The sequence below is a fragment of the Neolamprologus multifasciatus genome, chromosome 20 (assembly GCF_963576455.1).
Source record: "Neolamprologus multifasciatus chromosome 20, fNeoMul1.2, whole genome shotgun sequence".
Taxonomy (NCBI): Eukaryota; Metazoa; Chordata; class Actinopteri; order Cichliformes; family Cichlidae; genus Neolamprologus; species Neolamprologus multifasciatus.
In genome coordinates, this window is record NC_140458.1 from 14,409,313 (window position 1) to 14,434,979 (window position 25,667).

Below are 25,667 nucleotides of genomic sequence, written 5' to 3' on the forward strand. Positions count from 1 at the left end.
AGCTGAAGTGCTGAGAGATGATTAATGGGGTAGCAAAGTTCTGCTATCCAAGTTTATGTTCATTTTTTTGACTCCTGTTCATCTTTGCCTCCTCTTCATCTTTGCCTCTCAAACAGTTATCTAAATGGAAACCAACTGACAGCTTGAGAGTGGAAATATCTTTTTTCTGGGTGGTGGAGACTTCACTCCTAGATTTTCTGAATGTGACAGGGTGTAGAAACCAGGCTTTGTTTTCGTCTGAAAAGCAATGAGAGTTGTCAAATGTAGTGGAGGGACTGGAAGTATAAAGAAGAATAAAACGGAAGTGCTTCAGTCAAGTACCTCATACAGGCTCTACTTTAGGGACTAAATGCACATAGTTGCGCTCCAAAATGGCTCTTGGTGACAAACTCATGAAAAATACGACAAACAGAGTGGATGAGAGCATTTTAACACGTTTCAGCTAAAACTAACCTGTTATTTTTGTTTTTGCCAAAACCTTTTTTTCTGTTCAGGTTTATTCATTGTGTTGACCACATTCTTTGAAAGAAAATGCACCAAGACCTACTCTACTTGCTCTCTGTGCAGATAACTTAAGAGTCAGATATTTTTTTCCACGAACAAACAAGCTAAGGGGAACGAGGGAACTTGAGTAAAGACTTACATGAATCGATTAGCCAGGAACGAGCAGCTACTGTTAGCAACACGTTAGCTTTAGCACAGTTTACGGTGTCCAATTCTAAGAAAAGTAGCTGCTTAAAATTATGAAAAACGTTTTAAAATAAAATATCCCAATTTAATGCTTTAAAATGTCATGTTTTTATTTTTATTTTTTAAAAACTATTTCTGTGGAGATTTCAAAATAAAAGTCTCAAGCTACTTTTTAGGCCGTGCTTTAATTAAATGTCCTATTTTCAAAATAAAAACCTAACTTCAAACCTTTTAATTTTTTAACCTCTATGAGTTGCTTGAAATGATCATTTTTACAAACCTCAGCTATCTTCTTTGATTTTTTTTCGTTACAACTCTTAGCAGCAACCAACAAAGGCTTGCAGCAGCAGCATATTCAATTTTTTTCTATAACTAGCATAGTCAATTTTTTATTTTGTGTAATGTTTATGTCCCTTTAAAAATCAGTAGAAGTCAGTCTGTTGTTTGTGCTTCATGCTCCAGAACCAAGCATACCTCTATGAGGCATACAAGCCTCAGAACTCCGCTCAATATTGCATTTATAGTGGTTATTTTAAGTATAAATAACCGTGTGGAGAAGGTTGCTAAAAAAAAAAAATAAAAATACATCTTGCTCAGCATTTGTGTGACGGGTCTTAGCCATAATTGATTTAGCAGGAAGAACTTATTTTCACATTTCCCTAAGCTTCCATGGCACAACTGGAATGAGGTTCTGGAGAAAAAGGTGCTGCTAACCCATTTCTTACATTAAAAGCAAACAGCGCCCCCTGGCGTTCCCCTCTATCAGATAGCTGATGAGATAACTCACTCATCGACCCTCTTAATGAGTCTTTCGGTTGTGACAGAGTTGAAGAGCTAGTTGCACTCCGTATGGAGCCTCAAAGGATTTAAGTGCTGGAGAAAATAGATTTATTTGATGTTATGCTGTCAATGTCAGGAAATGTTTCCTTCCTTTTTTAAAAAAAACCCCTCTAAATCCACCAGCACAAGCAATAACATTTGATGTCAGTATTTTAATTCCATTACTGTACTCTACACACTGTTGTCAATATTACACTTTAACTCCATCATCCACCTCCATGCTGAAAATTGGACTATTTGGTTGGTGAGAGGTTCCAAGGCAAAAAAATAAATAAATAAAAAAAAATAAAAATAAGACAACTGGGATTTATCTTTTTAATGGTTTGTTTGACACTGTCATCAAACCCATCACACACACAAGATTTGAAATGTTTTATTTTTCATAGAATTCTGGACAACCAAGTGTGTAAATAAAAATAAAAAAAGAAAAGAAAACCAACAGCAAAAGTGAAATTTCATTCACTCTTTTTTCTTTAAAAAAATATCAGCCTTTCCCCTTGTTCACAAACCGTTTCCAAACTGGGACAAACAGAACATGATTAATTCGGAGAAGCTGGAAGGCCATTAACATTTGTTGGCAAATATAAATATAGTGGTTTGAACAGGGTCTCAAATAGCTCACATGGAAAGAGTGTACAGACAGTTTACACGACAGTAGGACACTCAACCCTGCCTGTATCAATTTTTATTAATGTAGAAAACCAGGATCCTTATTTTCTGCTTTAAATCAATGCATTTATGACAAGGAAATATATACATTCAGCCAGCACTTAGTCTCTGGTGTATGGTGTTTGTGTTGCCTCTTGAATCATGTTGATTGTCTATTCAGGGGCATAATTGTGAGAATATGAATAGTCTGTGTAATAATTTGGTGGCCCACCCCTGCCTGCTGGGTAACCCCAAGAGCAGGGTCCACCTCCAGTCCCACCGCCTCGTTCGTGCCCTCGCCCAGGCCGAGGCCATAGTCCTACAGGTGGGACTCCTCTCCCTCGATAATTTCCTAAAGAACCCGGGCCCATAGCACCCATCATTGGCCTGTGATCCATATGTGGCGGCATGCAACCTATACTGCCATAGCCCACACCAGACATTGGATGTGGAGGCAGCTTAGGTCTGAGTACAGAGCCCCCCCTTGTGGGTACTGTGGGAATACCCACAGATGCACCGAGGCCGTCAGCACAATTCACCTGAGTCCTGACCCCCTGACTACAAGGGGTGCTGCCTATAACGGCTTCTCCAGTCTTAGCGAGCCCACTGGGATCCACCGGGGCAGGTGGGACCACGCCCGGGTTGCTTGCATTGTCACAGGCTGTGGTCCCTGCAGTCCCCCATACCCCGTCCCCAGGTCCACTGAGTGTCCTGTCCGGTTGATTGGGGGTCCCACTAGCATTCTTAGGAGTCCCAGCCATGAAACCTGGCTGAGTGGCGTCATTATGGTCAGTAAAGGAGGGGACTGTGGTGGTGAGGGGAGAGGTCCCAGCAGCTCCCGCTCCTCCAACGTCCGAGCTATATCCATGACCCAGCATCATGAGGTGAGGGGGAGGGGGAGGCTTGACCTCCAAGGGGAGGGAGGCCAGGTTAGCTAGAGGTCCTGCTGCGGGCATGACAGGCGGGGTTGGGGCTCCGGAAGAAACTGTGGTTGGAGGTTCCTGTGTGCCGCTGCAGGGGGAGGCGGGATAGGCTGGGGAGGCCGTGTAGCTAGAGGAACCCGTATATGATGACCACGAGGCCGAAGGGCACAGGAAGCTCTGGTGGGGATTCACAGGGAAACCTCCCGGTGACAAGCTGCCAATGTCTGAAGAGCCTATGCCTATCTGGTTCGTGGCTTTGAACTGAGAGATGGCTGTTTTGAAAGCACTGTAGTTAGACAGTGTAGGCGTCGTCTCAGGGGTGGTCTGCTGGTCTGGGAGCGGAGGACGAAACTCGTTCTCTGGCAGGGGTGGCTGCGGAGGCTTCTTTGCAACTTGCTGCTTTTGCTCTGGAGGATCTAATATGGTTGGTGGCTCGCCATCATCAGAGTCTAATGACATGTCCTCCTCTTCCACACACTCATCATTCACTACTGGGAGACCAGGAGAGGGCAGAGAGAGACAGAGAGAGTGAAAGTGGGAGAGTAATGGAAAAGTGGAAAGGAAGATATAATCAACAAATGTGTTATGGCTGCATTAACAACAGTGCTTTAAAAAACTGTCTAGCAGAACATAAATCTTTAACTGGTGAGATGGCTGGAGAAAAAGGCAATTTAGCAAAACAATGAGATTATACAGAAAACATGAACTCTGCTGTTTCTGTGTTCTGCGCCCTCTTTGATGCTACCCACCAGTAGAAGGAGGTGTAGGAAGCTCGTTCTGATTAATGGATCCGATGAGACTGTGGAAACCGCTCATAACATCGTCAATGCTCGCTATCACAATTCCGTTTCTGGAGTACTGCAGGAACATCTCAAACGGTCTCTCTGTAAAAATGAGCGTTTTCAGTGAGTAAAAGACATTTGCTAACACAACAGTAATACAATCTTAACGAGTCATGTGGAAATGGTGATTTTGTTTGGGGGGGGGGGGGGGTGAAGTGAGATTACCTGTGAGGAAGATGAGGTGTCGTTGTTGTGTGTGCTGAGCTTGGAGTTTGATGAGGCAGTCCAGATCTGGAGCCTGCCGCGACTGCGTGTCACACTCGTGATACGGGAGGAACTCCACTAAATGCTTTTTCTGATAGGCTGTCAGAAGATTCAGCAGCCCCATGGCATTAGTGTTTAACCTTTAAGAAACAACAGCAAAAGCAGATCCATACAGAGGTCAGTTAAAACCAGTATGGGCAAACATTTTGATGTGGATACAGCTATTATCGCTAATCTCTTACTGAGATACTGACCTCCCAAGCTCTTTAAGTTTCTTCTGGGACTTGCAGTGAACCTTCCACTGCCAGGGGTGTTCAGGGGTGCTCTGTTCCTCCAGGAACTTCAGCAGTCCCTGCAAACGATCTGGACAAAACACACAATACAAGTTCAACATGCAATACAAGCATTAGTCGAGTAATATTTGTTTGGACCTTGTACAGTCCACACAAAGAAAAACACGACTTACCCTGCGTGATAAGATCAGGGTTGAGGACAAACTCATCAGACACCATGAAGCCGCCAGACACAAAGAGCTCATTGTAAGTGTGGTTCTTGACATCGTCCAGACTGTCCACTCCAGCAAAGCTCACTGAAGGCAACTTTTTCAAAGACACCAGAGCCGGGATCTGCATAATAAAGGAAAGAGTGAGGTTTTTTTTTAATTCCCCAAACATTAAGTTGTTTTTATAGTTTCCAGATTACACATCTTTTCATTTGAAATATAAGGTCCAGCATTTAAATCGTTTAGCATCAGGGAAGTGTCTGACTAATCCCAAACTGATTCTTCAGAATCACTGAGACCCAAAACAACAGACAGCCAGTGTTATTAAGAACTATTTACAGCATTAATAAGAACAAGATGGTATAAAGTGTAGGCGATTTTAAATGTTTTCCAGCCAGCCATCTCCAACTCAACAGAGCAATTGGCGCCAATATTTTTTGATCTGTTAGCAGCTGGCCTGAGATTTTCTCAAGGAGGGACACTACTAAACAAACAAAAAAAAAAACCCACCCAAAACTTAAAAGCTGAGTGAGTTTTTATAGATATGTATATGTAGGAGACCTGGTGCTGTTTTAAAGGAAAAGGGTGCTCACTGCGAATACTGATCCTCAGTTATTTGGTAGTTTTGTTTACTGCACTGTGTGAAGTAAATTAAAGAGAAATAATTCATGATAATATTTTAAAAGCATCCTCGCTTTGCTATTGGCTCTAAAACCTTTCCGCAGCACTATAACTAAATAGAACGTGTAAATAACAGGCAACAAGACGAAAAACAGCACTCTGCGGGAGATGTAAAACTTCCCATTATTTATGTTTTATCGCTACCTGCCTCAGCAGGTGCTGATTCATCCGAACTACAATCTGGATGTGAGCGACTGGAGGGAGGATAACGGGCGGCGATTGTACCTTATGCACATGTGCTGCGATGTCCTCGTTCCGAATGATGATGAGGAGCTTATCCAAACTGCTGCTGTTTTCCAAAAATGTCTGCGGGCTGCACTCACTGTTGCCAAGACTTTTCAAGTACTCCTTTGTGACAGACAGGAGAGGATGAGATTGTTAGAGACAGACAGATGAATGTGTCTTCTTCTTTTACACATGCGAGTACCGACTGACTGACAGATACAGAAAGAGCTGAGCACTAAGACATGAACCCACAGTGACAAAGAGAAGCTAGTGCAGCCTTGCACATTCCCACAATGACCTGTATTTGCACTCATGGTATGCATCCCCTCTGAAGAATAAACATGAGCTCTCTGGTTCCAGTAAAAGAAAAAAAAAAATAGTAATGAAGAAAGTGAAAAAAAAAAACATGTAAAATGGGCAGTAACAACACCATTACTGCTGCAACCAATTACGATTTTCATTGCCGAATTCTTACAATTTTCTCCAAAATATTAGTTTTAGCCATAAAAACCTGAAAAAGTGCGTTTCCATCTTTTTTAATGAGCCCACACTGCTTGCAGTTTGCTTGTTATATGTCTGATTCACACTCCAGCAGCTAATGATATCTGAAGACTATTACACACGACAATGAAAACAGCAAATGCCTTTTTCTGAAAACATTTGGCATTTTTGAGTAAAAAAACTAAACTTTTTGCTCATTATCAAATCATCAAGTAACCGCTGGAGCTCTGTGTAACATTGTTAAGTAGTTCTTCCTAAATGGTAACACTTTAGATGTCAACTAGGGGTGTTAAGGATTGAGGACAGTGTGCACTCATTAGTTAATGACTACTCACAAGTCATTAGCCAATGAGCAAACCCTGGATATCCTCCTTCTTGACCCTAATAATGACCATAATTTATAAAATGAACTTCACAGTTTATTAGACGTGACCTGGAAATCATGCCTGAACAGATAAACCCATTTGAGGTCACAGAGCAATGTAGCCAAGAGCTATTTTCCCATTGACTTCTACATAGCATGTAATCTCTTAGCAGTCAGAAGAATTGCCCTCTGCTGGTCATTAGAGAAAATGCATGTTTAAAGCACTGATGTTTGCTGACCTGGAAATGACATCCATCTTTTTATATTATGACTGATGATGATGACTGTGACATTTAAGCAGTGAAATATTGGAAATCCTAGACTTGTATAGAAAATAACTATGCCACTGTTTTTGTTTTAAACCTTTGCAGATTTACAGACTCTTTCCACCTCTTATTTATATTTTGAGATGCCCCCAAAACAGATGCAAAAACAAAAAACAAACAAAAAAACAGAAGTTAGATAAGATTATTTCTGCTTTTATCTTTCAACTCAATTTCCTCAGCGTCATTGTTATTACCGTCTGTCTTTTTACTGACTGACTGTATTGTAGCTGCAATAGGTTCAGATGCAATGAATTATTTATAGAATCCTGTGGTTAATCAATAATCTTTACAAACATAATGACATAATACATTGTACCTTGATCTCCTTGCAGACAGCGCTCTCCTCCCCCTCGTCTCCAGAATAGATGTAAAATTTAACTGTATTCTTGGTAACGTCCTTAAAAATCTCCACCAGGCTGCTGAAAACTTCGGGTTTCAATTGACCAATCAGGCTGCCGGCTAGCAGGCCAGGCCCACTGCCAGAAGCTGCGCCTGGGTTTTGTGAGTTCTGCTCCGGAGACTCCGCTGTGACTTGAGAAGGAGAGTAGACCTCTCCCCCCATCTCTGCTGACGGGGCTTCCGATTTAATCTTAGTGGATGTCATCTCTTTGATGGCGCTTGTTTTACTGCTCTGTGAGGAGGCGGTGCTCTTTGACAGGGAGGGCTCTGCTTTCGTTTTGGTGGTCAGGATGGGGGCAGGGGGTGGGGTAGTAAGATTAGATGTTGTCAATGGGGGAGGTGGAGAAGTGACCTTGGAAGGAGCAGGTGGGGCTGGGATCAACTTGTCCATCTTCTCACACAGCGCTTTGACGTGCCCCTGAATGGGGACAGGGGAGACGTAGGGCACAACGAAGTGTGAGAAGCAGCTGCTGGGCACCCAGCAGTGGCGAGGAGGCAACCGCGGGGTCAGCTGCGAGGTATAGTTGATGTGTTGTGTGTGCATGATATTTTTAATGTCAGAAGAGAGACTATGAATTTCCTGATTTAGTATTGTGTCCAAGCTGATGGAGGGCCTGAATGGAACTTCCTCTACAGCAGGTAGCGTGGCTTTAGGCATCTTTTTTACTTCCACAACGGCAGGCGTTTTGGGCTCTGGGTCAATGTCTGCCGCTGGCGCAGCCACTGGCACAGGCTTTGGCTCAGGCTTCAGCTCGGACTTCAGTTCGGGTTTCAATTCAGGCTTCAGCTCAGGCTTCGGCTCGGACTTCAGCTCGAGTTTTGGCTCGGGCTTCGGCTCGGGTTTCTGCTCATTAAATGGCTGCGCTTTGTCTGAGGAAGCCAGATATGAAATTAGTCACGGTGATGCCTTGTTAGCACAAACATGCCTCAAAGATTGATGACTGTGTGAACTCATTGCTTTCAGGTACCTTCGTTGGCGGGGATATCCCAGGTTGGGTTTTCTGTTGTGCGTCTTTGCTCTGGTGGGGAGCCCGGGCTGAATGGACTACCTGGGCTACAGTCCATGTCCTCCTGCACAGAGAGAACACACCAGTAGATATTTTTAAGTACAATAAAATACTTATTCATCTTTGGATAGGAAAAAAATATTCCAAAATAACAACCCTATCAGCTGTTTACATCTCACCTCGGCGTAGTTCGTTTGTGACGGAGGCTCGTTTTGTTTCCTATGGTCCGGGTCGTGGTAAACGGGTTCCCCCCTTCCTGAACCTGTTGATGGTTCACCGTGATTCGAGTCTGCAGACACTGAACCCTGAGCCACAGCTTTATTGAGTGTGGCCAGGAGGATCTTGAGAAGGCGTTGGGTCTCGCTGACGGCTGAGGTATTGGTGTTGCCACGGGCCCTTAGGTCGGTGTCATAGATCCCCATGCTCTCCATCACTGCTGTCAGATTTTCGTTCTGCCCACCCTCATCCACAAGGTCGTCCCCTTGTGCACCTAGTGGGACACAAGTAAGGCAGATAAGTTAGCAGTAGTGCACGTTTTGAAACTGCAATACAGATGTGCCAAAATAAACTTGAGGTTATTCGGAAACCCTCTCATCATTTCAGCACATAGGTTATTTTTCAGCTTTAGGATGTTCTTCTCAGTGTGCACAGATATTCAAACAGCCCCCTGGGTTAGCGACAAAAAGACATGCATCTTGAAATGAACCTGTTTAAAAATGTATTTAAGTTATTCAATTTCTGAGAACTAATCAGTCTGTGTTGTGAAACTAATAAAATATTCATTAATTCATTCAATTGGCTGTGACTTAAATTCTACGACTGAAATCCTGCTCCACGGGTGATTGCAGCGCGCCTCACCTCTGCTGGGTTCCCCGTTGCTCAGCTGATCTGTGCGTTGATGTTTGTTCGCGCCTCCTCTCTCGTCCCCTTCAAATTTCCTTTTCAGACTGTTGGCATCCCAGGCGCCGTCCTCCCCCCGGTCCTTCCCGGGATCCTTCACGAGTGCCTTCTTATGAAGCTGAATCAGCTTAAGCAGCTGTTTCATTTTGTCTTTATCGTACTCGTTCTGGGACAGCCGCAACCTCTGCGGCTGAGGCTGGGACTCGTCGTGAGGCTTGTGTTGCATCTGGGCTCCGTTTGAATGGGCCACCCCTGGCCTCCGTCTACTACTGCTACTGCTACTAATACTACTGCCGCCGCTGCTGCTGTCAGTTGGCGGTTTTTCCTGGGCTGGCCTTTCTGAAGGCGCCCTCTCCTGGGACAGCCTTTCTGAGGGTCTCTCTGCTCTGTCCGAGCCCCTGTCCGAGCCGCCCCAGTCAGAAACAGGGCTGTATTCCACTGGGGCTGGAGCGGGTGCGGGTACGGGTGCAGGGTTCCGTATTCGTTCAATGATGTCCTTCGCCTTGTTCAGAGGTAAAATATAGTTTGCGGGGTTGTGAACGTACGATCGCAGCACAGCATCCATGTTACATTTGGGTCTGGGTGCTGTGACGGGGTTCGTCCTTTCATTTACATTATATTTGTAGTCGGGTAGAATGAATGGACGCACTGTGCCCGAATCCATACGAGTTAGGTAATCGGTGGCCTGACGCTCCACCCCAGAGCTCAGGTCCTTGCCTGGGTTTGGGCGCAACTTGAACAGGCCGTAGTGCACTGCGGGGATGAAAGACTCCATGGATGACAAGAAAGCCGGCTGAGGCTCCACCGTCAGCGGCTCTGGCTCGAACAGCCTCGATGCTAAGAATCAGGGGGGAAAAAACGCATCAGAATTGTGTAAAAACCGGCATGACAAAGATAACAGCGATAAACAAAAATGAAATATTCTTTAGCGTTGCACGGAGATGCTGGCACTCGGGATCAGTCAGAAAATGCATGTAGAGAATACGACTTACAGTACTTGACGATCATCCTTGGCTCCTGAAAGATGAATAATGCTTGCAGGTTCTTCTCTACCCGCCCCCGCCGCTCTAGAAAACAAACAGAGAACCTTTTTAAAACCAAACTCTCACCGGAGGCAACAAGTAGGTGTTCAACTCACACAACAGAGAATTACAAGAGGAGAGTGGCAGATAAAGCTTTCTGGCACCTTTGGACTCAATCATCTGAGCTGAGGACAACAGGAAGAGAAAGCCTTTATCAAATAAGGACTTCACCAGCACCTGAAGAAGAAAAGCAAAAGCTGCAGTCAGAACACCAGGGAATAGATCATTATCGCATAATGGGAGCAATCATATTACCAGTCTGTTTCTGGACAGGATTTCATTTGCTCAGTGTGTAAATGAGTGCTAAACTGACAGGTTTATGCTATTTGTTTAAAATTACTGAACAAAATAGAACAGGATTAGCACGGCAGCTTGACAGATGACAACCCTACACTGTTTTCTAAGCAATGAGAAAATGGAACTGTTTATGAAACGAGATCCTCCTTAATTGTATCAAACAAATGCACAGAAATGCAAAGTTGTCAAAACAGAAAGGAGCATTTTATTTACCTGAATATTGTACAACCTGAGAATGTTGTGTTTATTTTGCTGAGTGAACCTGGATAAACTGCAGGTGTGTGACTCACCATCCGGTCTCTCTCCAGTTTGTTGACCAGAGCGGCCAAGCTGCCGCTGGTTGGTTTGCCTTTCCCGTCCACCACCTCAAACAGGCTGCAGGACATCCCACACTTCATAACTGCAGACAGAAATAAGCAGGCGGGAATGCGTTACTCAACATGTAATCATTTATGATACACACACACACACAAAAGCTACTTTACTGAGACAGCCGGGCTTCATGATGCATGAATGCTTTTAGAAAAGCTTTACAGAATTTCAAGTAATGCACAACCGCCCACATGCCAGGGGCCATTATGATCATTATGAGAGGAAAAAAAGGGAGAAACAAATGTGTGTTCTGGACTAACCTTCCCGTGAGACGCTGTAGGTATCCCAGGAAAAGAGCACTGAGGGAATCTTTCGCTTCACCTGCTCTAGCTGCATGCCCCGATTCACCTCCAACTTCTCAGGCCTGCACCGGGACACATGTTACATTATTAAAAAACATAAAACAACAAGAACAACAAAACAGGACATTGTAGCTTTTTCTCCTCTCCTACAAATTATGCAAAGAGTTAAAGTTCAGCACATAAAAAACCTTGTGTAGCAAAGAGTGTCCTTAATGATTAACAAAGAAAAGTCCAGTAGCACTGTGGACCTTTTGTTAAGACTTGCATGAGAGGGGAAAAAGTTTACTCACAGTTTGAAAGGAAGGTAAGGACGCAGGGAGGATCGTAAACAGATGGGGAACAACTCCTGGCCCTTGTTCACTAGTGGACCACTCCACACAGTGTAGCAGCTCTTCCCTGCAACAGGCAGAAGTCAAACATCAGACATTCTTCCTGAGACTAGCGTGAGCTGGATAACTGAGAACCTACACAGACACCAGGCATGATACTTCATAACTTTTTGTAACTGCTGCTTCATTTCAAGACACATTTGGTGTCTTAAAAGCTAGCAGCAAGACACATGAACCATACATCTTATAGCCCCACTTCAGTATTTGTTTATCTAGCCTAAGTCATGTCATAGCACATAATAGATTTTTCTCTTATTGCACAGACCCACATCATATATTATCAAGTTTACACACACGTGGCACTATTTTAACACAACACAAAAGAAGCCAATTTCTTTGATTACATTTAAGAAAATCTTAAATACCCTTACCTTTACTTCCTTCTGAGGAAATAGTGTTAAACCTGTTAAAGAGCAAAACATAGAGGCTGTTTACAAACTCAGCGGAGATGTAATACTTTTTTTTTTCTTTTTTTTTTTTTTTAAACTTCAACGGCCTAGAAATGCTTTCTGGGTTTTACCATTTCCTGCGGGATTACGTACCTGTGTGCAGCCATAGGAGTTGCTGCAGCTTCCTTGCCTTTGTACTGAAAGGAAACCACAGCGTAGGGGCACACGTGCCTGGGCCGCGCTTTGATCTCATCAAATGCAAACTCAAAAAAATATTGCTGCAACACACAAATGAAGACGGATTAAAACACAGCACTAGATCCCAACAACAATTGCGCAAGATTACACAGGAAGAACCCAGCTACCCACTACGAGCAAGCATTTGCTGAGAGTGGGGAGGAAGAACTTTCTTTTAACAGGAAGGGACCTTTTAGAGAACCTGGCTAATGCGCGACGGAACACCAGATTAAATAAACAGGGTAATAAAGAGGAACCAGCACTTACCTGCGTGAGCTCAAAAGCCCTGTAAGACAGCAGAGATGTAACCCTGTTGGCACTTTTGGACAAGTGACAGTCAAACTTGGGTGAAGATTCGATTGCATTCTTCGGCGTGTTCTCGTGGATGTGCTTTATTCGTCCCTGAGAGACAAAATGCAACTACTGACTCAAAGTCCAAATGGAAACAGAGAACTGTCAAAGCTCTAAAAAAAACAGATAAAAAAAAACAGAACAAGCAAAAAACAGATAAGATATCCATACCCTCATAACTTTAAAAATGATCATGTCTCCAAACGCGCCCACTTCAAAAGGATTGATTTGTAACAAATCGGAATATTTGGAGAGGTAAACACCTACAAGGATTACAAAAAACAAATTAAGGGAAAACATTTGTAATAGGCTACGTTTATGTCAATTACTTGCTGACGCTTGTTAATATTACTGAGAAACGATGTAGCCGAAAACAAAGTACGTAATAAACATTGGACTAATATATTATTGCATATGTAAGAGCCATTACCTTAGACTTCAGAGGCAATTGTAAAATGCTTGTGAAACTTGCAGATAAGTAAAATAAAAAGGAATTCGACTATTTATTCTGCAAAGCCCATTTTCATATAACAGCAACATGGGAGCACCCGGCTTACCCACTGATGGATTTCCTAGTGTATTAATCTTACAGTGTCCAACTGATAAACCCTTCTCACAGATCCACTGGAGCTGGAAAACACAGAACAGGCAAAGCTCAGAAGCAAGTCAAAAACCTCCGCGCTTTCCCAATTTGTCAATATCCTTCTGCATATATGAGTGAGGTTTTGCCAGCAGGCCAACCTTGGATTTGTCTGGGAAAAGGAAGCAGTACGACTCAGCGAGTTCTTGTTCGGTCCGGCCCTCTTGCTTCATCTCTCTCCGCTTTTCTATGAACTGACGAAGAAAAGGCGAGCAGACAGTAAATTAGACATGGGGGCAACCTCGCAATATTTAACATTTCTTCAGCACAGTTATTTAAATTGCCTGCCATTTTATCCAGAAACTTGACAACTGACCTCCTTCTCCAGCAGCTCATTGTGAATTAGCCTGGCCTTGCAGTAGGTGAAGGTTCCTCGCGATGATGCGTCCAGGTAAAACGAGGAGATGATCTTCACGAGGTCCTCAAACTCCCGGCTCTCGGGGGGGAGAAACTGGTACAAGCCTGCACACAGAGAAGCGAATCAGCGGATTAGCGTTTCCCATCTGCACTTTGCAGGACTGAGCAATTGAGCAGAGGACGATCCCTTCGAAAAGTCACATTTTAAACTGAAATTTAACCTGCAGGAGGCAGCCACACCAAACTGATAACCAACTATTTCCCTCATTTAAAAGACAACCTCGCTGTAAGAGTTAAGTCTAAAGCATACGGTTCCTTCTTAGGCTTTAGCTGAATATGAATGTCACATGTTATCATTTGAAATATTAAATATACAAAATAACCAAGGACATTCGATGTTGCACGTAACACCAGTGCTTTTTTTTTTTAACAATCCTGGCAGCTACACTGACACAGTGGATGAAGTCTAGTACCTGCATTTATTTACATAAGGTTTATCAAGTGAATCCAAACTCACGCAAAGAAGTGAAACCATGACTAGCAGACAACCTGAATGAAATGTCAACAGCCTGTGTGATAACAGATAGTAAACCTCTCCACTGTCAGCCAAGATGATCAAAAGGCTGGAGACGGGGTACTGGGGCAGCCCAGTGTACCTCATTGCTGTTAGGAAACTAACACACTTTATAAATTACTTATGCAACCTGTAGTGCCACTTCAACAGGACTTTGCATATATCCAAATAACAGAAACGGAAAATGTAACCAACAGTGCCCATCCACCTTTCTGCAAGAAGGAAGTGGAAGGGCGGGTGTAACGTAGGTAGGTGGATGCACAGAGTAATGCTCTCAGGGGTACTCAGGTGAAGTGCAAAACTGATGCTCTGAAATGCCAGCGACATCAAGCTGGGTTAAGGGGTGGGCAGCCCCACCAAATGAACCATGGTGCTATGAAAACACTCCGGGATGGACGTGTGGGGTGGATAAATCCGTGCCCTTCACTGAGGTCAAAGAGACACCCACATGTTGTCAGGTGATGACTGCAAACCACTCATGACTCCTGCTGTATTACTCAGCAGCACTACGGTGCCGGGTAGGGATGAGGAAACGGAACAAGGTGTGCTTTCAGATGGCCAGTCTTTCAAAGTGGCGCCTTCGCTGCACCGTTGCTGCCCGCTGGTTAACTTGGACTACCACAGCTAGCAGCATGCCTGCAAACAAACGCTACGCCAACCGACATTATTCGCCTGCTCAAACTGCAGCATGGTAATCTAGTCCGAAGCCGAAATGTTCGCAAACCTTCAGCTAAACCAATAAAACTGGCGAAAGCAGGTAGCTAGCTAGCAGGCTAGCAACATGCAGCAGCAGAATTATGAAAGACAGGACAGGCTCTGTTCAAAATAGCTGCGATATGGCACCACCTTTCCGTTCGCGTATCTTCCTCGGGATTTGGAAATTTCTCCGTGGCAGCTCATCGGTCGATCTCTGGGCAGGCAGAGGAGAACTGCTGAAGCTCCGAGCGTCCGCCTGCATGCTCCTCCGCCGCTCAGGGGCTTCTTGTTCGGGCATTACACTATCTCCACATCCAGGCTGATCGCCATTTTGGTTGGCTGTGGCCGAGGTGGCGGCTGAATTCTTCTGGGGTTCGCCACCTTTCGGGTGGAGATCCGTCTTCTCGGTATACTCTGAGTCCCTTTTTCCCACCGCGCTGGGGTTCAGGGCCATTTTCGGGCACCGTGCACGTATTAAAGACAATGTAGCTCTGACGATTACACACTGTACATACACACTCTCCTCCTCACCCAGCCTCCGCCATTGTGAAAATGACGTACACGGTCTTCTCCACCACTGCAAAACGCTGCCGTCACTGTTTACATACGAGGGAATCCGCGCCACCCAGCGACCGATAGGCGTACTGCAACACATGACGCGGTGACCGTCCGTCTGATTGGCTGTGTGTGGAGGGAACAGGGTGGCAAAAGTGAAACTATTTCTCACATTAAATAACATTCGGTGAGAAAAAGAAAGAGGATGTGAAACACCGCTTTGGAGCTGTGAAAGCCCTGACAGTGTGACTTATGCAAACCGATTCTCTTGCCCATTTCTTTTCTTTTCTTTTTTAAGCCTATTTGTTTTTTTGCATTTTTGCTACAAAAACCGAAGTATCTGGTAATATATAAGTACTGGCTCTGCTATGTATTAAAACCTTGTGTAGAAGTAAATACAGAGCAATCACGCTTGTAATACCCCTTTCTACCACTAGATGGTAGCAGAGAGGCTGTGATTTTCATATGTGTATCGGTAATACACTTACCTTCATACATGACTCAATAAACGTAAACCTCTACTGTAAGTAAAATCGATATTTAAAGGGTATTATTATTATTATTATTATTATTATTATTATTATTATTATTATTATTATTATTATTATTATTATTTTGCTGCTCCTTTTTGGAGTCGCCATAGTGGATCACACCAACCCTCTGCTTGTCCTCCTTCACTGCATCCATGACCCTTCTCTGCAGTCTTCCTCTTTGACTTCTGGCTGGATGCTAACATAATCAGATTCCTTTGTCCAGTGTATCCACTATCCTTCCTCTGCACATGTACAAAAAATGTCAGCCTTTGAAAATTTGTCTCCAAACCGCTCGACCTGAGCTATCCCTCTGATATACTAATTCCTAATCTTGTACTAATCCTGGTCATTCCCATCAAAAATTTTAGACTCTGCCACCTCCATTTGGCCTGTGTTTTTGTCACTGTCTCTACCATTTATCTCGCACTCTTGCTGCTATCCTTCTGTCACAAATCAGCCCTGACACTCATCTCCACCCTACCTACACTCTCTTCTTCACCTCTTTTGTGCTCTGTCTATTGCTTTGGATGGTTGACTTCAGGTGTTTAAACTCATCTAACCTTCACTACCTCTACTTCTGGCATCTTCATCATTTCACCTATCTCCCTCTCATGTAGACGCATGTACTCCGTCTTGCTTCTTGCTTCTATTCATCCTCTGTCCAGCGCATATTCCACCTCTGCAGGTTCTCTTCCACCAGCTCCCTCCTCTCACTACAGATCGCCACGTCATCTGCAAACAAACTGTTACCTACCAATGTCCCACTGCTCTCATATATACGTCTCTGATAGATATTTAAAAGGTGAATACAATTTATGTTCACATTTTTTGACTGTATAAGTAATGTAATTTTAATCACACATAATAATAATAAAGCAGGAAGCTTTCTATAAAAGAGTGACATCTTTGATATCTATAAATATGTTTTCATCAGGGGATAATCATACTGCCCCTGTTGTAAATGTCAAACTCCTTGTAACGTAGATAATCTTTCAGCCTGGGAGGAAGAGGAAGGAAGTTGATAAAAGCTGGTGCTCTCAAACGCAGGCGTCTAAGGTGCTCCCTTATCCGCAGGCGACACAGGTGCTTCAGGCTCCGCACATTTCCTGTCAGACAAAAAAAGTCAGCAACTACAGATGAAGCGCACATTTTTGCTGACAACAGGTAGTGAGCAGTTCATACTTTGAATGTGGCAGATTTCTGGCCACTGTTTCTGGTCCTGCAGTGTGTCCTTTAGTTTGGTGCAGAAGGAGACGTGGTCAGTGTAGTCAAGCATGATGCGCACCACCTGGGCAGATAAGTGCTTCAGCCAGGACACTGTTATCACCTCACAGAACTAGAAAGGAACAGAGAGATGTGACAGTCAATCTGAAACTTTGTAGAATAGCATTACTCCATTGCACTTCACGTGTTCCACTCTTTCTAATTTTTTTTTAGCATAAACATGGCCTCACCACCATGTCTTTAATGACTGACATCGTCCAAGCAGCGTAATCATGGGAACTGTCACCATATGGACAGTCAAAGCAGCGCTTCACATCATAACCATGGTTCAGGATCATTCTCAGCATAACCTCATCTTTTAAGGCATACTGCAGCGCTGAGGGGAAATGAGTGGTGTTGACACGGGAGTAGTAGTTGACATTTGCCCCATACTTCAGCAAGATGTTGATCAGTTCATAATTGCCCTGTCTCAGAGCCACCTGTAGACAGTTGATGGGATCCTGGTTCACGAGAGCCCCGGCCTCTAACAGTAAGCGGGTGCACTGGAGGTCATTGTTGGACACAGCAAAAAAGAGGGCAGACTTGCGGTCATCATCATAGTTGCGGCGGATCCTTGGGTGCAGCATGAAGTTTGGATCGTAGCCAGCTTTGAGCAGTATCTCCACACACTGGGCGTGTCCCCCAGCAGCTGCAGAATGGAGAGGACTCATCCCACTTTCCTTTACAGCATGCAGCTTCATCACTGGAATGAGGTGTTCCAGTGCTCTGTAACAAACAACAACAACAAAAAATCTTTATGTGAGAACATGATATTGGTTGAAACCCATCCATCCATCCATCCATTCGCTTCCGCTTATCCTTTTCAGGGTCGCGGGGGGCGCTGGAGCCTATCCCAGCTATCATAGGGCAAGAGGCGGGGTACACCCTGGACAGGTCGCCAGTCTGTTACAGGGCTAACACAAAGGGACAGACAACCATTCGCACTCACATTCACACCTAGTGGCAATTTGGATTATCCAATTAACCTATCCCCACAAGCTGCATGTCTTTGGACGGTGGGAGGAAGCCGGAGTACCCGGAGAGAACCCACGCAAACACAGGGAGAACATGCAAACTCCACACAGAAAGACCCCAGCCTGATGGTGGAATTGAACTCAGGACCTTCTTGCTGTGCGGCAACAGTGCTAACCACCTTGCCACCGTGCTGCCCCTGGTTGAAACCCTATTTAAAAATTTAGGAAAATAAGTATAGATAATGCTCACAGTCTGTGTCCATGGTATGCCACTCGATGAATTGGCAGGTGCCCACTATAAAGGGGTACGTTTGGATCTGCACCGTGTTCCAGCAGCAAGGAGATTATGTCAGGATTTCCTGATGCCGCTGCATCAAACAAAATCGTACCTGACTCCGATTCACACCACACATGTGCACCTAAAAAATGAATTAAAGCACTATGATAACACGCATTTACTTATATACATAAGTAAAAGCAAAAAGAGGTTAAATCACTACATTTACCTTTCTGCAACAGAACCTCCACCACATTTAGATGTCCATTCTGTGCAGCCAGAGCCAGTGGAGTTTTCATTTTAACGTCACATGCATTTGGATTAGCACCAGACTCTAAGAGCAGATACACAAAATTCTCCAAGCCTAAAAACGCGGACTCATGTAGAGCTGTCCTGTTCAGTGGTCCGGTTTGGTCTATTTTGGCATTGTAACGAAGCAACAGCGTGGCCAAATCATACTGATCATTTAGAAGAGCTGTGAGCGAAAAGGAGCAGGAGAGAAAAGGATGAGAAAGTGTCACACATGTTGAGGTATCTCTAAAATAAAATGTGTTTGAAGTTAGATGAACATAGCGCGAGATACCTGCTACTAATGGAGAATCCTGCTCGTCATTCTGGAGATCTGGGTTGCTACCATTCTGTAACAGGAATGTAGCATTCTCTCTGAGCCCGTGGACCACAGCTAAAAACAGTGGCGTCTCACCCTTCAGAGTGCGACACTGGGCTGCACCCGGGGGTGATGCTGGAACCCAAACACCCAGGAACCGATCAACACCTCAGGGTTGAAATGAACAAGCCTGTGCCCGTCAAAAGTTACAGCTACATTTACCTGAAAAGATCATCTCTAGCACCTTCTTATTCTGCTGTGCCGCAGCCTCGTGCAGCGGGATCCACCCTCGTGTATCAACTCTGGACAGAGTCTCCGGTTGGGCTGCAAGTCTGTTCAGGGCATTCTCATCACCTGAATATGAAGACCTGAATATGAAGTATCAGATCTTTGAGAAAGATTCAGAATTGTCTGAATCAGTGCTGAGGTTAAAGGTCATCAGCTTACCCTCCTTAATTGCTTTAAAAATCTCATCAGGGTCTTCACAAGGTTTCAGATCACTATTTAAAGTTATTGCACAGAATAAGGATTCACTTAAACAAACAAGACATTCATAATAAGGATACTTATATTTGAATGCTGGGTGAGTAGATAGAAACCTTGGATTTAATCCTTTTAGCTTTCTATACTGAATTAGACTTTGTTCAATAATATATTGTGTTGCCTCATCTTCATCCAAGTCTTCCTCTGATTGATAAAAGTCATCTTCTGTTTCCATGCTCATCTGACAAGTGTAAAAAGAGCCAGTGCAGAAGGGGTTACTCTGAGGAGGCACAGCTATAAGGTAAACAAGAGCATTAAATCACACACCACTCACAGTCCTGAATAACAACTGCAACACAGTGCAGCTAAGCAGGAAATGTGGCAGTCAGTCTCATTGTTTTTACTTTACTGACACCATAATACATGCAGGATATTGGATCTAATGACTTTAATTGGACTTATTGTCCCAATTTTTAGTCTAATAACTCTCAATGTCAAAAGCAAATCTCCAGTTGAGAAGCTTTCAGCATCGCCAAAACAAACAAATGGAGATTCACAAATGACTCCAGTGGACATTTCTTAAAAAGAATATATAAAGCAGCAGAGGAAATGTTGTTACGAGAGCAGAGACTGCAACACGACACAAATTTATAGCATGGAAATTCAAATGCCACATGTATTACAACCGTTTGTATAATATGACAGCGTGGCATTCAAGCTCCACACTAGTCAAGTTTTTAACCAAATAAAATGTTTTTCATCGTGTGGTGTTTACCTTCAGTCAAAAAGCTGCCCTCTGTGTAGTTTTAACACCAGTATAGCCAGGGGGCTCCTTAGCAGTCACACATACTGGGGTTATTTATATCCTGCCCTCTCTCTCTCACACACACACACTATAAATATCAGATCACAAGGTCTCACAGCCAGTTTCTAGTTTGACCCACTAAGCAACTGCAACAACTGCCATCATTCAACTCATAAGCAACCGTATTCATAATGCAAAATCTAATATTCAAACACAAACTTCACTTTGGAAGTTAACCCCCTCCATAAAATATGTAAAATACAATTTTTCAGATTTAACAAGATTGTTTTCTTTGTGCATAACACACTGCTAAATTCAATTATATTTAATCTCTTATGATTCACCCTAAAATACTAAAATAAAAATTTTATTTTCTACTTGTTATTGCTGCTGCACATTAATAGCTTATAGTCTATAGATGGTATCAGCTCACACTGAGGGAAAAGGAGGCAAACAGGTTACTAAGAAGGCAAATGAGCAGCGCAAAAAAGGACAAAAGGTTTATAATAAGGTATCAATCTAGACAGCAAAACTAGTTTGGAAGCTGAGGCTCTCCGTCAGTAGGTTTTCTAAGTATAATCCATGTTTTTATCTTTAGAGTGATCATTTTATTGGGCTTGCGTCCACCTTAGTATTACAGCACATGAAAAAGTCACTCCAAGGAGACACATGGCTAAATGCCCACTGTAAAAACTGTAAAGGTATAACTGCAATGATATACCATATAGGTATAACTATCCTTTAAGCGTTCGAAGAATGTTTGCGATGTTCTTGGCTTATTCTTGTGTACTGCAGTCAAACGTTGTATTAAGTAAAATAAGAACCTACATGAAATATATTTTTAAAATGTGAGCCAAATATTTTGAAACCAGTTTGTTTGCAATTAATTTTTGACAGGTTTTTCCATCCGGACTCACACAGCACCAGCTGAGCACTGAGGCGTACCTGTTTCCATGTCTTTCTGTTAACAAAAAAGAAAACAGCACATCTGATGTGCTTAATCTTTCACTGTAACATTTCTGGTGAAAGCACAGCAGCTTTTTTATTTTGTAAGTAGTTAATGGACAAAGTTGTGAATTGAAAATACCAACATTATAAACTCCACATCAGCCATAGACATTGTGTTTATTATTGTATTAAGGAACACAGAGTTTAAACAAATCCAAGCAGGATTGAGAATAGCTGCAGTAAAGCATTTGATTCTTAAAGCAATGTGCTGACTGATCTCAGTCATCAAGCTGGCAGAGCATGGCAACACCACGCTTGATCCAGTGCTGTGGGTGCTTGTTGGTGGGTAGCGTCATGGAAATGACAAAATTGGTGGAGTGGCCTGTGGTGGACAGCGTGCCTTTCCTTTCGCTGGTCTTGTATAGAGGACAAATGTACATCTTCTGAGGCTGACTGACGCTGTTCTTTTGAGCTGTTTGGCAGAAATGAAAGCAAAGGAACACAGAAAATGGGAGACAGGGGGTGATAAAATAATACAAGGAAACAATCAATTATGTACTTGAAAGAGATATCTGAAAACATTAATTGCATCCAGATTGTTGCAGATCTGAAACACCAGCTCTAGAAGTGTACAAAGTCAGGAAATACTTACTGGGTTTTACCCAGATGATTGGCATTGAGTCAAAGAGGACTTTGGGGTACTGCTCAGCCAGAACTCCACTGATAATAGAGAGAGACAAACAAACCCATCCTTATCAGGTCTCCCTATATTTCACTAGTGATGAACGAAGTTAAAAAAATCCTATATAAATCATATATATATATATATATATATATATATATATATATATATATATATATATATATATACACAGTGGGGCAAAAAAGTATTTAGTCAGCCACCGATTGTGCAAGTTCCCCCACTTAAAATGATGACAGAGGTCAGTAATTTGCACCAGAGGTACACTTCAACTGTGAGAGACAGAATGTGAAAAAAAAATCCATGAATTCACATGGTAGGATTTGTAAAGAATTTATTCGTAAATCAGGGTGGAAAATAAGTATTTGGTCACCTCAAACAAGGAAAATCCCTGGCTCTCACAGACCTGTAACGTCTTCTGTAAGAAGCTTTTCTGTCCCCCACTCGTTACCTGTATGAATGGCACCTGTTTGACCTCATCATCTGTATAAAAGACACCTGTCCACAGCCTCAACCAGTCAGACTCCAAACTCCGCCATGGCCAAGACCAAAGAGCTTTCGAAGGACACCAGGAAAAGAATTGTAGACCTGCACCAGACTGGGAAGAGTGAATCTACAATAGGCAAGCAGCTTGGTGTGAAAAAATCAACTGTGGGAGCAATCATCAGAAAATGGAAGACATACAAGACCACTGATAATCTCCCTCGATCTGGGGCTCCACGCAAGATCTCATCCCGTGGGGTCAAAATGATCATGAGAACGGTGAGCAAAGATCCCAGAACCACACGGGGGGACCTGGTGAATGACCTGCAGAGAGCTGGGACCAAAGTAACAAAGGTCACCATCAGTAACACACTACAACGGCAGGGAATCAAATCCCGCAGTGCCAGATGTGTTCCGCTGCTGAAGCCAGTGCATGTCCAGGCCCGTCTGAAGTTTGCCAGAGAGCACATGGATGATACAGCAGAGGATTGGGAGAATGTCATGTGGTCAGATGAAACCAAAGTAGAACTTTTTGGTATAAACTCAACTCGTCGTGTTTGGAGGAAGAAGAATACTGAGTTGCATCCCAAGAACACCATACCTACTGTGAAGCATGGGGGTGGAAACATCATGCTATGGGGCTGTTTTTCTGCCAAGGGGACAGGACGACTGATCCGTGTTAAGGACAGAATGAATGGGGCCAAGTATCGTGAGATTTTGAGCCAAAACCTCCTTCCATCAGTGAGAACTTTGAAGATGAAACAAGGCTGGGTCTTCCAACATGACAATGATCCAAAACACACTGCCCGGGCAACAAAGGAGTGGCTCCGTAAGAAGCATTTGAAAGTCCTGGAGTGGCCTAGCCAGTCTCCAGACCTCAACCCCATAGAAAATCTGTGGCGGGAGTTGAAAGTCCGTGTTGCTCGGCGACAGCCCCAAAACATTACTGCTCTTGAGAAGATCTGCATGGAGGAATGGGCCAAAATACCAGCTACTGTGTGTACAAACCTGGTAAAGACCTATAGTAAACGTTTGACCTCTGTTATTGTCAACAAAGGTTATGTTACAAAGTATTGAGTTGTATTTTTGTTATTGACCAAATACTTATTTTCCACCCTGATTTACGAATAAATTCTTTACAAATCCTACCATGTGAATTCATGGATTTTTTTTTCACATTCTGTCTCTCACAGTTGAAGTGTACCTCTGGTGCAAATTACTGACCTCTGTCATCATTTTAAGTGGGGGAACTTGCACAATCGGTGGCTGACTAAATACTTTTTTGCCCCACTGTATATAAAACACCCAGCACGCCCCTGCGGGCGGTTTATCCTTCAAGCTCGGGTCCTCTACCAGAGGCCTGGGAGCTTGAGGGTCCTGCGCAGTATCTTAGCTGTTCCCAGGACTGCGCTCTTCTGGACAGAGATCTCCGATGTTATTCCCGGGATCTGCTGGAGCCACTCGCCTAGCTTGGGAGTCACCGCACCTAGTGCTCCGATTACCACGGGGACCACCGATACCTTCACCCTCCACATCCTCTCGAGCTCTTCTCTGAGCCCTTGGTATTTCTCCAGCTTCTCGTGTTCCTTCTTCCTGATATTGCTGTCATTCGGAACCGCTACATCGATCACTACGGCCGTCTTCTTCTGTTTGTCTACTACCACTATGTCCGGTTGGTTAGCCACCACCATTTTGTCCGTCTGTATCTGGAAGTCCCACAGGATCTTAGCTCGGTCATTCTCCACCACCCTTGGGGGCGTTTCCCATTTTGACCTCGGGACTTCCAGGTTATACTCGGCACAGATGTTCCTGTACACTATGCCGACCACTTGGTTATGGCGTTCCATGTATGCCTTGCCTGCTAGCATCTTGCACCCTGCTGTTATGTGCTGGATTGTCTCTGGGGCATCTTTACACAGCCTGCACCTGGGGTCTTGCCTGGTGTGATAGACCCCAGCCTCTATGGATCTTGTACTCAGAGCTTGTTCTTGTGCTGCCATGATTAGTGCCTCTGTGCTATCTTTCAGTCCAGCTTTGTCCAGCCACTGGTAGGATTTCTGGATATCAGCCACCTCCTCTATCTGCCGGTGGTACATACCGTGCAGGGGTTATGTCAGTGGCTTCTATCTCCTCCTTTGGCCAGCCTATTACCCCAGCAGGGTACCTGATCACGGGCAGGGCGTACGTGTTGATGGCCCGGATCTTGTTCTTACCGTTCAACTGACTCCTCAGGACTTGCCTGACCCTCTGCAGGTACTTGGTGGTTGCAGCTTTCCTAGCGGCCTCTTCATGGTTCCCATTCGCCTGCGGGATCCCCAGGTACTTGTAACTGTCCTCTATGTCTGCAATGTTGCCTTCTGGTAGTTCAATCCCCTCAGTTCTGACTACCTTCCCTCTCTTTGTTACCATCCGACTACACTTCTCCAGCCCAAACGACATTCCAATGTCATTGCTGTATAGCCTGGTAGTGTGGATCAGTGAATCGATGTCTCGTTCACTCTTGGCATACAGCTTGATGTCATCCATGTACAGGAGGTGGCTGACAACTGCTCCGTTCCGTAGTCGGTATCCGTAGCCAGTCTTGTAAATGATCTCACTGAGGGGGTTCAGGCCTATGCAGAACAGCAGTGGGGACAGAGCATCTCCCTGGTAGATCCCGCACTTGATGGTGACTTGTGCTATGGGCTTGGAGTTGGCCTCTAGTGTTGTATGCCACATCCCCATTGAGTTCCTGATGAAGGCTCTTAGGGTCCCATTGATCTTGTACAATTCTAGGCATTCCAGTATCCAGCTGTGGGGCATTGAGTCATAGGCCTTCTTGTAATCAATCCAGGCAGTGCACAGGTTGGTTAGTCTGGTCTTGCAGTCTCGGCTGACTGTTCTGTCTACCAGTAGCTGGTGTTTTGCGCCTCTGGTATTCTTGCCAATTCCTTTCTGTGTCCCGCTCATGTATTGACCCATGTGCCTGTTCATCTTAGCCGATATGATGCCTGACAGGAGCTTCCATGTAGTACTGAGGCAGGTTATTGGTCGGTAGTTGGAGGGGATTGGTCCCTTCTTGGGGTCCTTGGGGATCAGGACCGTCCGACCTTCGGTTAGCCATTCCGGGTGTCCCTCGTTAACTAGCAGCTGGTTCATTTGTGCTGCCAGACGCTCGTGGAGTGCAGTCAGCTTCTTCAGCCAGTAGGCGTGAACCATGTCGGGCCCTGGTGCTGTCCAACTCTTCATACTGGAGACCCTTTCTTGGATATCTGCCACTGTGATGGTTACTGGACCCTGTTCAGGGAGGGCGCTATGGTCT

The 25,667-nt window shown here is 44.2% G+C and overlaps 3 protein-coding genes across 6 annotated transcripts in view; all 3 read right to left on the bottom strand.

Annotated features, from left to right (window-relative positions):
- Positions 1 to 83: 83 nt before the first annotated feature.
- On the bottom strand, positions 84 to 15,303 carry tasorb (transcription activation suppressor b). 2 transcript variants are annotated; one of them, XM_085144542.1, is made up of 23 exons: positions 14,889 to 15,303; positions 13,428 to 13,573; positions 13,213 to 13,305; positions 13,029 to 13,101; positions 12,643 to 12,734; positions 12,388 to 12,522; positions 12,037 to 12,161; positions 11,866 to 11,897; positions 11,396 to 11,501; positions 11,064 to 11,167; positions 10,722 to 10,831; positions 10,239 to 10,311; positions 10,045 to 10,119; positions 9,011 to 9,889; positions 8,332 to 8,642; positions 8,114 to 8,216; positions 7,063 to 8,015; positions 5,556 to 5,678; positions 4,614 to 4,773; positions 4,402 to 4,510; positions 4,109 to 4,287; positions 3,851 to 3,985; positions 84 to 3,589 (listed from the first exon to the last, which is right to left on the bottom strand). In XM_085144542.1, the coding sequence occupies exons 1-23, from the start codon at positions 15,190 to 15,192 to the stop codon at positions 2,352 to 2,354; spliced, it is 5,658 nt and encodes a 1,885-aa protein (XP_085000668.1). In that variant the 5' UTR covers positions 15,193 to 15,303; the 3' UTR covers positions 84 to 2,351. The 2 variants fall into 2 exon arrangements, with proteins under 2 accessions (XP_085000668.1, XP_085000666.1); XM_085144540.1 differs by having other exon boundaries at positions 84 to 3,592.
- Positions 15,304 to 15,496: 193 nt separating this feature from the next.
- On the bottom strand, positions 15,497 to 21,117 carry asb14b (ankyrin repeat and SOCS box containing 14b). 3 transcript variants are annotated; one of them, XM_085144548.1, is made up of 10 exons: positions 20,206 to 21,117; positions 19,547 to 19,724; positions 19,395 to 19,447; positions 19,170 to 19,301; positions 18,924 to 19,082; positions 18,570 to 18,815; positions 18,314 to 18,482; positions 17,281 to 17,815; positions 17,009 to 17,162; positions 15,497 to 16,932 (listed from the first exon to the last, which is right to left on the bottom strand). In XM_085144548.1, the coding sequence occupies exons 2-10, from the start codon at positions 19,669 to 19,671 to the stop codon at positions 16,757 to 16,759; spliced, it is 1,749 nt and encodes a 582-aa protein (XP_085000674.1). In that variant the 5' UTR covers positions 19,672 to 19,724; positions 20,206 to 21,117; the 3' UTR covers positions 15,497 to 16,756. The 3 variants fall into 3 exon arrangements, with proteins under 3 accessions (XP_085000674.1, XP_085000673.1, XP_085000672.1); XM_085144547.1 differs by having other exon boundaries at positions 19,395 to 19,671; XM_085144546.1 differs by having other exon boundaries at positions 19,395 to 19,724.
- A 217-nt stretch (positions 21,118 to 21,334) lies between these two features.
- Positions 21,335 to 25,667, bottom strand: part of dnah12 (dynein, axonemal, heavy chain 12) — a 30,919-nt gene continuing 26,586 nt past the window's right edge. Inside the window, exons 73-74 of the mRNA XM_085144539.1 lie at positions 21,836 to 21,903; positions 21,335 to 21,655 (exon numbers count right to left, since the gene is read on the bottom strand). Of these exons, the coding sequence (XP_085000665.1) occupies positions 21,462 to 21,655; positions 21,836 to 21,903 (262 nt within the window). The 3' untranslated portion in view covers positions 21,335 to 21,461. The remainder of the gene's footprint in view (positions 21,656 to 21,835; positions 21,904 to 25,667) is intronic.

Bases quoted from the DNA above. Each gene is read 5' to 3' on its own strand.
- tasorb (XM_085144540.1), bottom strand. From the start codon at position 15,192: ATGGCCCTGAACCCCAGCGCGGTGGGAAAAAGGGACTCAGAGTATACC. The intron at 11,168-11,395 runs GTGAGTAAACTT...GTCCCGGTGCAG, and splicing joins CCTTACCTTCCTTTCAAACT to GCCTGAGAAGTTGGAGGTGA. The intron at 5,679-7,062 runs GTACAATGTATT...TCTGTCACAAAG, and splicing joins CTGTCTGCAAGGAGATCAAG to GAGTACTTGAAAAGTCTTGG.
- asb14b (XM_085144547.1), bottom strand. From the start codon at position 19,671: ATGAGCATGGAAACAGAAGATGACTTTTATCAATCAGAGGAAGACTTG. The intron at 19,083-19,169 runs GTAAATGTAGCT...TTTGGGTTCCAG, and splicing joins GCTAGAGATGATCTTTTCAG to CATCACCCCCGGGTGCAGCC. The intron at 17,816-18,313 runs GTGAGCATTATC...TGTTTGTTACAG, and splicing joins GCATACCATGGACACAGACT to AGCACTGGAACACCTCATTC.